Here is a 14,279-nt window from a genome sequence, read left to right on the forward strand (position 1 = left end):
GCTGACGTCAGACTAGATATATCAAATACCGTATTTATTCTAATTATTGCCCATATTCTAATAATCGCCCAGTGTGTGTAAGCGATGACATAAATAAAAAAACATTGATACCTCTAATTATAGCCCATGCTGCTAAAAATTCCCCCAAAACTTACGTTTCCCTCCGCGACCGCATGCCGACGTCATTGCGCAAATCGGACAAAAAGTGTTCCCTATTAATCGCCCATCCCCCCTGTTGGACATAAACCGTCTCTAATTATCGCCCTGGGCGATAATTAGAATAAATACGGTAAATGTAAAGATTTTAACGAACCATCCGTGTTACTCCAAATCATTAATTCCATCGGAATATTTCATCCTCTGTGTCAATAAAAAAAAAAAAAAAAACAGCTGTTGACTCCGGACTTACGTGCGCTACTGACGTCAGCCTCATCGTCAGCCTCGTTGTCAGTTGCGGCTCCAATTATTCCACAGATCTACGTATATAACAGGGACGTGCGGTCAGAGGAGGCAAGGGAGGCCACACCTCCCCTGCCATCATGAAAATGGGAAAAACAAATTCAATTGTTTTTATTATAAAGTCATTTTCTTTTTAATTTCAATAGTTTTGTACGATTTTGAACCAAAATCGCTGAATTTTTATAGTTATTTTAAAACCGATCATGATTCGCTCGGAGGAGCCAACTTCCTGCCTAGCCTCCTCTGAAGATTGTGTAATCACACGGCTGCCTATGTTATGCAGTTAGACTGAACTGTTGTCTGTCTTTATGTCCCTGTTTAAGTGTTCAAACACTGTGGCTATATTAACTAATTTCCGTAGTTAAGCTGATGTATATAATATCTTGTGTTTTTTGTCATCTGTCTGTAACGTCGTGTTTCTTTAGATGAACAAAACGACTTTGAAAAGAGACCTTACGGAGGCTACGAAAAAAAGGTTCTCCAGCCTTATGGCAGGGGGTGCTAGTGATCCCGGGATGCTTCATGCGCCTACCTGTAGAATAAGATATCTCCAGTTCAAATTTATGGTGAACAACTGAGGAGCAGTCGTCCATTTATTTCATTTTACTTTAGTTTTTTTTTTTTTTTCGTTTTTACATTTCGTCTTACAATTAAGGATTACACATCCAAACGATTTTCAACGATGGATTTTCGGTTGAAGCAGGAGGTCATCAGTAAAGGAAGAGCAACTCCGGAGTTAAAAGGTTTGATTCGGACAATGGGACTTAGGAGCATGTCTTTTCAAACAGAGTGGTACGCACGATCGAAAACAAGTTTTTGATTCCATGTGCTTTATTGAGTGTTTCTATGTGTGAAGACTGCTGATATGAGATTTTAATAATAAATTAGTTCAAATTAAATAATGAATAAGCCACACGAGAGCAGCGTTCCCCAACCGTTTTTGTGACACGGTTAGGTGCCGGACAAATTTTACCGGGGGGGGGGGTGACGTCAGAGCCTCCCCAGTCATGAACCTCACCGCACGTCACTGGTATATAACTATATTGTAGCGTTACCAAAGTACCAGGCAAGACGTGGGTCTTTATTTCACAAAACAAGAGCTCAACATATGTGTGTGTGCTCCAAGCAAGCACCCTGGATCGCTCCCCCCTTCACGGCCTCGCGAAACAATCAGAAACTACTGAAGTCTAACAACATACACGTTGCTACTCTAAATAAACTGTCAATATAAATGTCAAATAACTATAATATAATTATTTAAATACCAAGTTTATCGAACCATCTGTGTCACTCCAAATCATTAAATCTCCTGACTCCGGAAGTCAGTGAATGCAACTCATTGTCAGTGAGGCTCCAATTATTCCACAGCCCTAGTCCGCCCTCATGCGGTTTAAAGTGAAAATAACATGTGAAGTGATCAACTATACTAGTAAGTAATGTGTTAATGATCAAGTAAACATTTTTGAATAATTTCACATATAAGTCGCTCCTGAGTATAAGTCGCCCCCCACCCAAACTATGGAAAAAAATCACGACTTATAGTCCGAAAAATACGGGATATATATATATACACTACCGTTCAAAAGTTTGGGGTCACAAAATTGTTTGGGTGACCCCAAACTTTTGAACGGTAGTGTAAATATTATTATAATAAAATATTATGAATTAAATATTATAAATTATATCTTATATTTGTATAAGATTATATATAATCTATGAATATAAGTATACATATATATTATAAGATTTTTTACACAGAAGATTATATATACAATCTATAAATAATTATCTAAATAAATATATACACTACCGTTCAAAAGTTTGGGGTCACCCAAACAATTTTGTGACCCCAAACTTTTGAACGGTAGTGTATATATATATACATATATATATATATATATATATATATATATATATATATATACATATATATATATATATATATATATATATATATATATATATATATATATATATATATAGTGATCCTCGTTTATCGCGGATAATTGGTTCCAAGACCACCCGCGGTATGTAAAAATCCGCGAAGTAGTGTCACCCTTTTTATAAACATACATGCAGTCGTATGCAAAAGTTTGGGCACCCCTGATCATTTTCAAGATTTTCAAGGTGACGGGTATCTGAAAATCAGAGCAGAGCTTTAACGGGATGAAACGGGAAACACTTCCTTAAAGTCGGCCTTAATAACTTTAGAAGTTAAGATTAGTCGCAAACAGGTAGTGTTTCAGTAGTGGTCAAGTGTCCTTGAGCATCCGGCATTGTTTGAAAATGAGAATGATCGCTAGTTTCAATCCGTGCTATTTGTACAAATTATTTTCAAAATGCTTTTTTTTTTTTACAACAAACTTGAGAAACTTCCTTTCATTTTCAGTGGGAACAGTGTTTTTGGTCTCCCTTTTTTTGCTAGTGCTTCATAGTTTGGAGTAAAATTTGTTGTGGCAATTCTTAGGATAGAGCCGAGGTGTTGGTCCATTAACTTAGATCTGTGTCAACGGGTCTTTGTTGATGTTCATGTGGCTGAACGTCTTGCTCACACACGTAGGTCAAGCCAAATTGTCCACTCTTTTTTTTTTAAACACTCGGCACCTTTCTTTTCCTTGGGCCACTCATTTTAATGGAAGGATTCCAGGGGAAGGTTTGTGGGTGGCTTCAGCGTAAAACTGTATCTGAAAGCTCAGTGCGCAAATTACGAGAATGCTGACGTCACAGCCCACACTCGAAATTTGGCACTGATAGAAATAGAGCGCGGAGTGCACTGGTGAGTGTGCACTGAGCTTTCTCACACGGCTTCCGGGAGTAAATGCGCGGGCAACAAACAGGCCGAATAATTGTACGGTATGTTGATGTTATGATGTTACGTGTTAATAATTTCATACATAAGTCACTCCTGAGTACAAGTCGCACCCTCGGCCAACTTATGAAAAAAAACAGAGACTTAAAAATACGGTATATTCTCTTACAAATGATAAACATTAAAACGCCTGCAGCGTCCAGTGTGGCTTATACGTATGTATATGAACAAAATAAGATTTTCCCCTAATTTTAGCTGGTGCGGCTTATAGTCCACAAATTGCGTTACTTTTTCACATAGCCTTTTTGTTTTCTTTTGTTTAGACAAATCTTACCTTAAAACCTTTTTCAGACAGTTTCAGCGGCAACTTCCGCCTTCGTCAGGGAGTGACTTTTTCACATATATATACATGTATGTCAACAACAACAACAATCAAAAAGACAAAACTAACGTACCAGGTAAACAAGACAAAAAATACAAAACAGGCAATTCCACATTATATCACAACTGAATAATTAAGTGGCTTTGCGCTCTCTTGACCAACATAGTTAAGTAAAGTTGTCTATATTTCCTCAAACTCCTCTGCCATTTCTCTGAGAATGTAAGTTAGTTTTACCCATGATTTGTTAGTTCCTTTAGGCAATAACCATCTTACCTCTCTCCAGTACCTTTGCAATTTAGAACATTCACAGACTCATTGAAAAAGGGAACCACGTCTATCTCAACATTTAATGTAAATTTCTGAGATAATAGGAGACACTGTTCAATTTAATAGGTGTGATATACATTTTCATCAATCATTTATAGTGCAGTAACCTCATTCTTGTGTTAACAATTTGTGTCTGAGCTTTGATGCATGTTCTGTGCCATTCTTCCTCTGTTACAACCACCCATAAATCAGAGTTCCAAGCCTGCAATCTATCACTCGAAGATTCGTCAGGGAGTCGTACACTCTGTTATGAGGGATGGTGGGGCCTCAGCAAAACAACATCCTGTATCACAGTGTTGCATAATTATTAGGCAGCTTGTTTTCCACAGGGAAAATAGGGCAAAAAAGAGATGTAACTCTGAAAAGTCCATCCATCCATCCATTTTCTGAACCGCTTCTTCCCCACGGGGGTCGCGGGAGTGCTGGAGCCTATCCCAGCCGTCATCGGGCAGTAGGCGGGGGACACCCGAACCGGTTGCCAGCCAATCGCAGGGCACACAGAGACAAACAACCATTTGCACTCGCACTCACACCTAGGGAGAATTTGGAGTCTTCAATCGGCCTACCAAGCATGTTTTTGGGATGTGGGAGGAAACCGGAGTGCCCGGAGAAAACCCACGCGGGCCCGGGGAGAACATGCAAACTCCACACAGGGAGGGCCGGAGGTGGAATCGAACCCGCACCCTCCTAACTGTGAGGCAGACGTGCTACCCAGTGCGACACCGAGCCGCACCTCTGAAAAGTCAAAAATTGTAAAAAGTCTTTTAGAGGGATGCAGCTACCAGAAACCCATTATCTTCCAGTGCTACCATATTCCGGAACTTCAGAAGTAGGTGTTAAGTGCTCAGAGACATGGCCAAGGTATGGAAGGCTGACACCTGACCCCTACTGAACAAGACGTGTTGAAACGTCAAGATTGGGTTAGGAAATATCAGTAGACAGATTTTACAACGATCTTATGGACTCATTAGATAAAAATGGCTCTTGACAGGCCAGCTGGACCTGTGGCTGAATTAGTAACTTTCATAGTTTGCATGTCTAGCTTATTGGCATCTACGGAGGTTTTGCTTGTAAATCTTGTTAGACTAGAGCAGTGGTTCCCAAAGTGGGCGGTACCGCCCCCCTGGGGGCGGTGGAAAGATCTGGGGGGGCGGTGAGGAAGAAAGGGGCGGTAGGGGGGCGGTAGGGGGGCGGCAGTCGATTTGTACACAACACGCCGCTCTGGCCCAGTCAGATCCGACAGCATAGACTACAAAAGCAAAAGCTCAGGTTTGTAATTTCAAGCTTGTAATGTTCAGAATTTTATCTTATAATAAAAACCGCATTCTGGCGGTCAACATCATCTTGAGTTCAAGTCAACATGAAATTGGGGACTCGCCAGAACGCGCCGTGTTGTGTTGTGTTGAGCTGGTTAGGGCAGTGGTCCCCAACCACCGGGTCACTTGGTACCGGGCCGCCAAGCCGCACAGACATTTGTTTTTATCGACGATCAATTAATTCAGGTCAAGACACTCGTCCCGGTCACGTGACATGTTTCCCCAGTCGAGCCCGCAAAGCCAATATGTGGCGACAGGCTAACTAACCAGGCAGTGAAGCATTCAAAACTGCTTCAACACATGGAGACCAAGCATCCTGCAATAAAAGACAAACCTTAAATCACTTCGGGTGTCATTGTCTCCGATTACGTCTAGATGGGACCGGCTCGTTTCTGAGAAACAAACTCAGTGCTCCCACTAATTCAACGTAATGGTAATGATATTATAAATGTATTATTTATTTATTTATATAAATGTATTATTTATTTATATAAATGCCGGTCCTTGGGGGGGGGGGGCGCTAGGAATTCACTGGGAAGCCAAAGGGGGCGCCAGCCTGCAAAAGTTTGGGAACCACTGGACTAGAGTATATTTCTTCTTCTGTAACCGGTTCAAGCACAAGTGTGTTGCGTGGGTCACATCTGTTTTTCTCAAAGTGTCTCCAGTGCAGCTCTTGTTTTGGGAATGTCCTTGCAAGATTTTTTCCTACTGTGACAAAGAACGTATTGAAACGTTCAACCATCATTTGTTTGTTCTCTATCTGCTTGTTTTGTAGATTTAAGTAAGTGACCAGCGGGTCCTTGTAGTTTGAGTTTTGTTGTAGTAGTCTATCATAAAGAATTCAATTTTCTACTCTCAATTGGTTATTTACTTTATTTCTTTAGGTCTTGTATTTTATAAGTGACATTTCAGTTTTTTCTTTCGGTATTTATATCCCGTATTTTTCGGCCTATAAGTCGCGTTTTTTTTCATAGTTTGGGTGGGGGGCCGACTTATACTGAGGAGCGACTTATATGTGAATTTCTTTGACAAATTTTCAAAATTCAAAAAAAAAAAACATTTGAAACCATGATAAACGAACCGCGATGTAGCAAGGGATTACTGTAATTTGAATTTCAAGTGACGTCAGCGGCGCGGCGGTTGTTTACATAAAGGACAAAGATTCGATCACGGGATGACGAAGATGACGAACGGCCGCGTACTACCAACACGTACTACCGGCATCATGAGCGGCTTTGTTTGTGACACGGAAGACGAAGAGTTTGAAGGATTTAATGATTTGGCGTGACACAGAAGGTTTTATAGGAGAAGGAAGACATAGATGGTTTTATAAATGTGTTATTTGTGTAATAGTTATTTGAATAACTCTGAATGTTACGTCAGGCCGGTTCTCAGCTCTTCGTTTGTTTTTATGTCACGTTAGCATACCTATCGTTTAGGCTGTTATTGCTCGTTCATGTCTGTTCTTGGTGTTGGATATTGTCGAATAAATTTCCCCCAAAATGCGACTTATACTCAGGAGCGACTTATATATGTTTTTTTTTCACGTTATTGTGCAGTTTATGTCTAATGCGACGTATATTCCGGAGCAACCTTTAGTCAGAAAAATACGGTAGGTTGTTTTTCTTTTTCCAGGCTCTTGCTAAGGTTTTATTAAAGCATGGAGGTGAATTATTATTATTTTTGCTTTTATCCATTACCCTGATTAATGGGCAATGTTTATCATACTGCTGTAGCAGGATTTTCAAGAAGCATTCATATGCTGAAATGGCATCAGTTTCCTTGTAAATCGTACTCCAATCCTGTACTTATCGTTGCTTTTCCAAGTCTTTTATTGACTTTTCTATTTTTTCTTCTTCTGTGAAGGACTTCGGTAGGGTGTGTGTGCCCTTTGTTTGATCATATTCACAGATAGAAAAGACTGGGTGGTCTGTAATGTCACTTAGGTTTTGAGTTACCACCATTTATTCCTTTATTACGTTTGTGAAAATGTTGTCTATTAAGGTGGCATATATACATGCATGCCATGATTTACGGTAAAATAAAAAAACACATCACAGGAGCAAGGCAGTGAGTTCAGTTGTACTTTATTCTACTATTTAACTATCTACTATATTGTACTCTATTGTAATCGATATTAATACGCAAATCCATCAAACAGTTGGGCAAATTCGCCATTAAACATTACAGGTTCCCTCATGTCATTGTCTCGTCGTTGTCATGTTATTTTTCGGCAATGATCCCAGCTTTCCAGAAAACTTGAGTTGCGTCTCGTAAGCATGTCTCTTTGTTGATGCCATTTTAGAGGGTCTTAAAGCTGTTTTCTTTGCACAAATGATAGTATTTACAGGACTGTCTCAGAAAATTAGAATATTGTGATAAAGTTCTTTATTTTCTGTAATGCAATTAAAAAAACAGAAATGTCATACATTCTGGATTCTTTACAAGTCAACTGAAATATTGCAAGCCTTTTATTATTTTAATATTGCTGATTATGGCTTACATTTTAAGAAAACTCTAAAATCCTATCTCAAAATATTAGAATATTTCCGCAGACCAAGTAAAAAAAAAAAGAATTACAACAGCAAAACAAAAGCAAACATTTGAAAATGTCCATTAATGCACTCAGTACTTGGTTGGGAAACCTTTTGCACGGATTACTGCATCATTGCGGCGTGGCATGGAGGCAATCAGCCTGTGGCATTGCTGAGGTGTTATGGATCAGGAATGAGACTCTTCCGCGGATCCGTGGATTTCCGTGTTTTTTTCCGTCGGGAGTATCATTTTCGTGAATCGTGTAGATCCGTTGAGAAAATTGTTTTCATATGGGGGGGGGGGGGGCAGCAGTATTGCAACAACAGCCGCCTTATTTTCGGCAGCATTTTGGCGCTACTTTCGTCACATCATTTGCCTACTCATTTGCCCATTTAGCAAAGGTTTTTGCCAGCATGGCGAAGGTTTTCGAGAAAAAAGACGAGGATCGTGCCAGGGAAATAGACAAGTCGAACGGGATCAGGATCTGCTTCAGATGGGCATGGCTCGAGAGCAGCGTCATCTTACAACTCGGAACACAAAGACGCTCTTAAAGCAATGCGACAGTGAGCGCCCGGCGCGCTGCGGTTGTGCGATCGGACTAAATTAAGCTCCCTGCGCACTTAGATCCACTTGAATTTTGGAAAGTACATCAGGAGTTTAAAAATATTTTCTAAATTTCAGCGACGGCTCTGTCACAATAATGCAACCAGCGCGGTGCAGTTGCGCAGTCGGCGACGCGCTACTGTTGCGCGTTCGGCGGTGCGCTGCTGTTGCGCGATCGGACAAAAATGCGAAAATGAAAAAATGCTTAAAAAATGCGTTTTTTTAGTCTTGGAACGGATATTTGTAATGGGAAAAATAGATTCAGAATTCGACCGATTCGCTTCTCGAACCGCCTTCTGGAACGGATTGTGGTCGAAAACCGAGGCTTGACTGTATTATATTCACTTTGGTAGCCCACCAAGCAGGAATATATTTTTTAACAAAACTGTTGAAATTGAGTGATGAAATTAATTGTTTTGGGGTTGCTATATTGCCAAAATCTAGGAGTTTCCAGTGAGCTTTGCCCCCTGAGCCCCCTCCGGGGCGTTGCCCCTGGCCCCCTGCGGCCCCCAATGAGGGCCTGTGGGCCCTGTGGCCCCCAATAGGGGCCTGTGGCCCCTGCAGCCCCCAATGGGGGACTGCGGCCCCTGGGCCACTGCGGCCCCCAGACCCCGGCTACATTTCAGTTTTTTTTTTCATTTGCCGTTCTCATCCCTGATGGATGCCCAGGATGCTTCAATAGCGGCCTTTAGCTCATTTGCATTGTTGGGTCTGGTGTCTCAGCTTCTCCTCCACAATACCCCACAAATTCTCTATGGCAGGGTTCAGGTCAGGAGAATTGGCAGGCCAATCAAGGACAGTAATGCCATGATCAGTACACCATTTACTGGTGGTTTTGGCACTGTGGGCAGGTGCCAGATCATGCTAGAAAATGAAAATCATCATCTCCGTAGAGCTCTTCAGCAGACGGAAGCATGTAGTATCCTAAAATCTGCATTTACTCTGGACCTGATGAAACACAGTGGACCAACACCAGCAGCTGACATGGCTCCCCAAACCATCGCTGACTGTGGGAACTTCACACTGGATTTCAAGCAACTTGGATTTTGCTCCTCTCCAGCCTTTCTCCAGACTCTGGCGCCTTGACTTCCAAATGAAATACAAAACTTGCTTTCGTCTGAAAAGAGGACTTTGGACCACTCTGCAACTGTCCAGTGCTTCTTTTCCATAGCCCAAGTCAGACGCATCTTCCGTTGTCTTGAGTTCAGAAGTGGCTTCACCATGGGAATACGGCTATTGTAGCCCATTTCCCGGGCACGTCTGTGAACAGTGGCTTTTGATACCTGGACTCCAGCTTCAGTCCACTGTCTTTGAAGCTCCCCCAAATTCTGGAAGCGACTTTTCTTCACAATGCTGTTAAGGGTGCGGTCATCTCTCTTTGTTGTGCGGCGTTTCCTGCCACATTTCCCCCTTCCAACAGACTTTTTGTGGATGTGCTTTGAAACTGCACCCTGTGAACAGCTTGCTCTTTGAGAAATTCATTTTTGTGTCTTACCCTCCTGATGAAGGGTGTCAATTATGGTCCTCTGGACAGCAGTCAGATTAGCAGTCTTCCCCATGCTTGTGATTTAGTTTATTGAACCAAGCTGAGTGTTTTTCAAGGCTCAGGATCCCTTGCAGGTGTTTCGAGTTAATTAGACGATTCAAGTGATTAGTTGAATACCCTACTAGTATACTTTTTCATGATATTCTAATATTTTGAGATAAGATATTTGAGTTTTCTTAAGCTGTATGCCATAATCAGCAATATTAAAATAATAAAAGGCTTGCAATACTTCAGTTGGTTTGTAATGAATCCACAATGTATGACAATTTTGTTTTTTTAATTGCATTACAGAACATAAAGAACTTATCACAATATTCAAATTTTCTGAGACAGTCCTGTATTTATTAATGGCGGTGGAGGGTTGTATTACATACAGTCCTCTGATTGGTTTACCGCCCCGATCTACGTATAACATAATGTCCTCTGATTCGTTCATCGGGTCTACATATTATGCCTATATATTACGTCTGTGTGGTGGAAGCCACACAAAACAATTTTACAGATTTTGGAATTCGGTCCACACAAAAGGTGAACCTTATTAAAAGGCGCACCTTCGTTTTTTGAGAAAATTAAAGGCTTCTAAGTGCACCTTTTGGTACGGAAAATAAGTTAAATTAATCAATTAAAATTTTTGCTGTGCAAAATTTATTTATCCACGCATTTTTCCACAGGAATTCCCAAACCAGTTTTACCGCAATCCTAGTGGGCTGCATGATATTCTGAGGTAAGTGCAAATCTGCTTTCTCCTGCTTTTTTTGCATTTTGAAAACAAGGGTGCACACATTTGCCACATTGCCAGTGGCAAATTGAATTTGGCAGTGGTGAGTAGGGCTGGGGATTCCCCATACATGAATGTCGGGGAAATTGTAAGTCAAATGAACCAGATTTCAATTGAATATATATTGACCTATGAACAAGTCAACATAAAGCCTCTCAGAACGTGTCGTGTTTGCGTATGTTGGTGACTGATGAAAGAAAGTAGACGTGACAGGGATCTTTAGTTACAGAGAGGCTGCCAATTTCTTGCTCAGCCATAAAACAGCAAATAATTTTCGTTTTCGATCATGTTAATTAGGTTATAATGTAATGCAGAGGTAGGCGGCTCGGTGGCGCACTGGGTAGCACGTCCGCCTCACAGTTAGGAGGGTGCGGGTTCGATTCCACCTCCGGCCCTCCCTGTGTGGAGTTTGCATGTTCTCCCCGGGCCCGCGTGGGTTTTCTCCGGGCACTCCGGTTTCCTCCCACATCCCAAAGACATGCTTGGTAGGCCGATTGAAGACTCCAAATTGTCCCTAGGTGTGAGTGCGAGTGCAAATGGTTGTTTGTCTCTGTGTGCCCTGTGATCGGCTGGCGACCGGTTCAGGGTGTCCCCCGCCTACTGCCCGATGACGGCTGGGATAGGCTCCAGCACTCCTGCGACCCCCGTGGGGACTAAGCGGTTCAGAAAATGGATGGATGGATGTAATGCAGAGGTTTACTTATTACAATTCTGATACTATTTTTAGTCATTGAGGAGAATAAGGGGACATGAAATATTTCTTCTTCCTTGGTGGTGTAACAAACTAAAAAAAGTAGAGTAATGTAAGAAATAAACAAAAAAGACTATAAATGTATAATTTGTTCAGATTTGTTAACCGATCCGTGTCTGGGGGTGCCTTGTATATTTTCGCCGAGGGCATTCATCAGGGATGAGAATCTTCCGTGGATCCGCGGATTTCCGTGTTTTTTTCCGTCGGGAGTATCATTTTCGTGAATCGTGTAGATCGTTGAGAAAATTGTTTTTAGATGGGGGGGGGGCTGGCAGCAGTACTGCGACAACAGCCACCTTTTTTTTCGGCAGCATTTTGGCGCCACTTTTGTGACATCATTTGCCTACTCATTTGCCTAATTAGCAAAATGGCGAAGGTTTTAGAGAAAAAAGACGAGGATCGTACCAGGGAAATAGACAAGTCGAACGGGATCAGGAACTGCTTCAGATGGGCATGGCTCGAGAGCTGCGTCATCTTACAACTCGGAACACAAAGACGCTCTTAAAGCAATGCGACAGTGAGCGCCCGGCGCGCTGCGGTTGCGCGATCGGACTAAATTAAGCTCCCTGCGCACTGAGGTCCACTTGAATTTTGGAAAGTACATCAGGACTTTAAAAATATGTTCTAAATTTCAGCAACGGCTCTGTCACAATAATCAGAGTCAGAGTCAGCTTTATTGTCAATTCCTTCATGCTAAGACACACAAAGAAACCGAAATACCGTTCCCCCTATCCCACGGTGACGAGACACAGTACACGATTAACACACAAGTAAAACAACGGGGAGAGAGTTCAGGACCTCAACAGCCCGGAGATCACAAACTTCGCCAGTGGCGAGCAGTGCTGGCATCCCACAACAGAGTCCCGGCACCATTCGTCACGGATGTAGACGCACAGTCCACCTCCTCGCGATGTTCCCCCTCGTACAATGGCCCGGTCCGCCCGATAGCACGCCATCCGCTCCAGATGCACAGCAGCTACGCACTGTCCGGTCCGCAGAACTCAGCAGGCATGTTGATGTCCAGCGATCGAACGTTCGCCAGAAGAATGGAAGGCACGGCCGGGCGAGCTGGGTTGGCCGCCAGCCAGGCCCGGATGCCCAACCGGGGGAGGAATAGCAGGCGAGTCCGGCGACGCTCCAGGACAGAGCAGACCGAGCGCCTTTAATGTCCCCGCTTCAAAGTCCAGATCGCCACAAAACTCGCATTCGCCGATGTCGAGCAGAACCAGCCCGCCGCACTTGTAGCACAACCCGGTACGACGAGACGAACACACAAAACTGGCGGACAAACCCACATTAAACGACAAAACAAAACACCGTTCGGGACAGAGAGAGGCCGCTGCGTGTGCACGCGCCGCCATCTTACTTACTTCTGATAATGCGATCAGCGCGGTGCAGTTGTGCGGTTGGCGACGCGCTACGTTTGCGCGTTCGGCGGTGCGCTGCAGTTGCGCGATCGGACAAAATTAAGCTCCCTGCGCACTTAGGTCCACTTGAATTTTGGAAAATACATCAGGAGTTTAAAAATATTTTCTAAATTTCAGCGACGGCTCTGTCACAATAATGCGATCAGCGCGGTGCAGTTGCGCGGTCGACGACGCGCTACTGTTGCGCGTTCGGCGGTGCGCTGCAGTTGCGCGATCGGACAAAAATGCGCAAATGAAAAAATGCTTAAAAAAGTCTTGGAACGGATTAAAATTTTTTTCAGAATTCGACCGATTCGCTTCTCGAACCGCCTTCTGGAACGGATTGTGGTCGAAAACCGAGGCTTGACTGTATTATATTCACCTTGGTAGCCCACCAAGCAGGAATATTTTTTTAACAAAACTGTTGAAATTGAGTGATGAAATTAATGGTTTTGGGGTTGCTATACTGCCAAAATCCAGGAGTTTCCAGGGAGCTTTGGCCCCTGAGTCCCCTCCGGGGCGTTGCCCCTGGTCCCCTGCGGCCCCATGGGCCTGTGGGCCCTGTAGCCCCCAATAGGGGCCTGTGGCCCCTGCAGCCCCCAATGGGGGCCTGTGGCCCCTGGCCCCCCGTGGCAAGTGGGGGGGGCATGCGGCCCCCAGACCCCGGCTACTTTTCAGTGTTTTTTTTCATTTGCTGATCTCATCCCTGATTCATTGGTCGAGGGTCGGGCCTGGGCTGGAGTGTGCTCATGGAGGGAGCAGAACACAGGGGAACATGTTTTTGCTCAAATCTTGCTCATGTGACAAATTTGACACCAATTTTAGATTCGCACCTTAAACTCATAATACTGTCACTTTTGTTACAAATGTTTCTCATATGTTTCTCCTCAAACTCAAGGACAAATAAGGAGACAGTATTATTTTTAGAGGAAGTCAAACTAGAAACTTAAAGGAGATACATTGGAGATTGATTGATTGATTGATTGATTGATTGATTGATTATATAAACACATACGTATTTCACACTATTCTTGAGGCTGGTCCTGGTTATCTCTTTTGAGGTAACTGTCAGAGTTGGGGCTGTTGTTTCCCGGTCAAAATTACAGAGACTGGGAGGTGTTGGCTGGTTAAAAAACTCCTTGAAGTGTTCCACCCACCTTGCTTCCTGTTCCTCGTCGCTTAGGAGTGCCCTGCCATCCCTGCTCTTGATTGGCACACAGGAGCTGCTCCTGGAGCTGGTTATCTCCCGCACAATCCTGTAGAGTGTTTTAGTGTTCTCTCTCTGCTGCCTCTTGTGTCTCCCTTGCTTTCTCCTCCAGCCACTCTTCTTTACCTCCCTGCCTTCCATCCTTCAGCATCGGAGCCTC

The 14,279-nt window shown here is 43.2% G+C and overlaps 1 protein-coding gene across 5 annotated transcripts in view; it reads left to right on the forward strand.

Moving 5' to 3' along the window:
* rad17 (RAD17 checkpoint clamp loader component) overlaps positions 1-14,279 on the forward strand; it is a 153,107-nt gene that overhangs the window by 74,000 nt on the left and 64,828 nt on the right. For all 5 annotated transcript variants that reach the window (XM_037259477.1, XM_037259478.1, XM_037259480.1 and 2 more), the window contains one exon: positions 10,649-10,701. In XM_037259477.1, coding sequence (XP_037115372.1) covers positions 10,649-10,701 — 53 coding nt within the window. The remainder of the gene's footprint in view (positions 1-10,648; positions 10,702-14,279) is intronic.

The sequence above is a fragment of the Syngnathus acus genome, chromosome 9 (assembly GCF_901709675.1).
Source record: "Syngnathus acus chromosome 9, fSynAcu1.2, whole genome shotgun sequence".
NCBI lineage: Eukaryota > Metazoa > Chordata > Actinopteri > Syngnathiformes > Syngnathidae > Syngnathus > Syngnathus acus.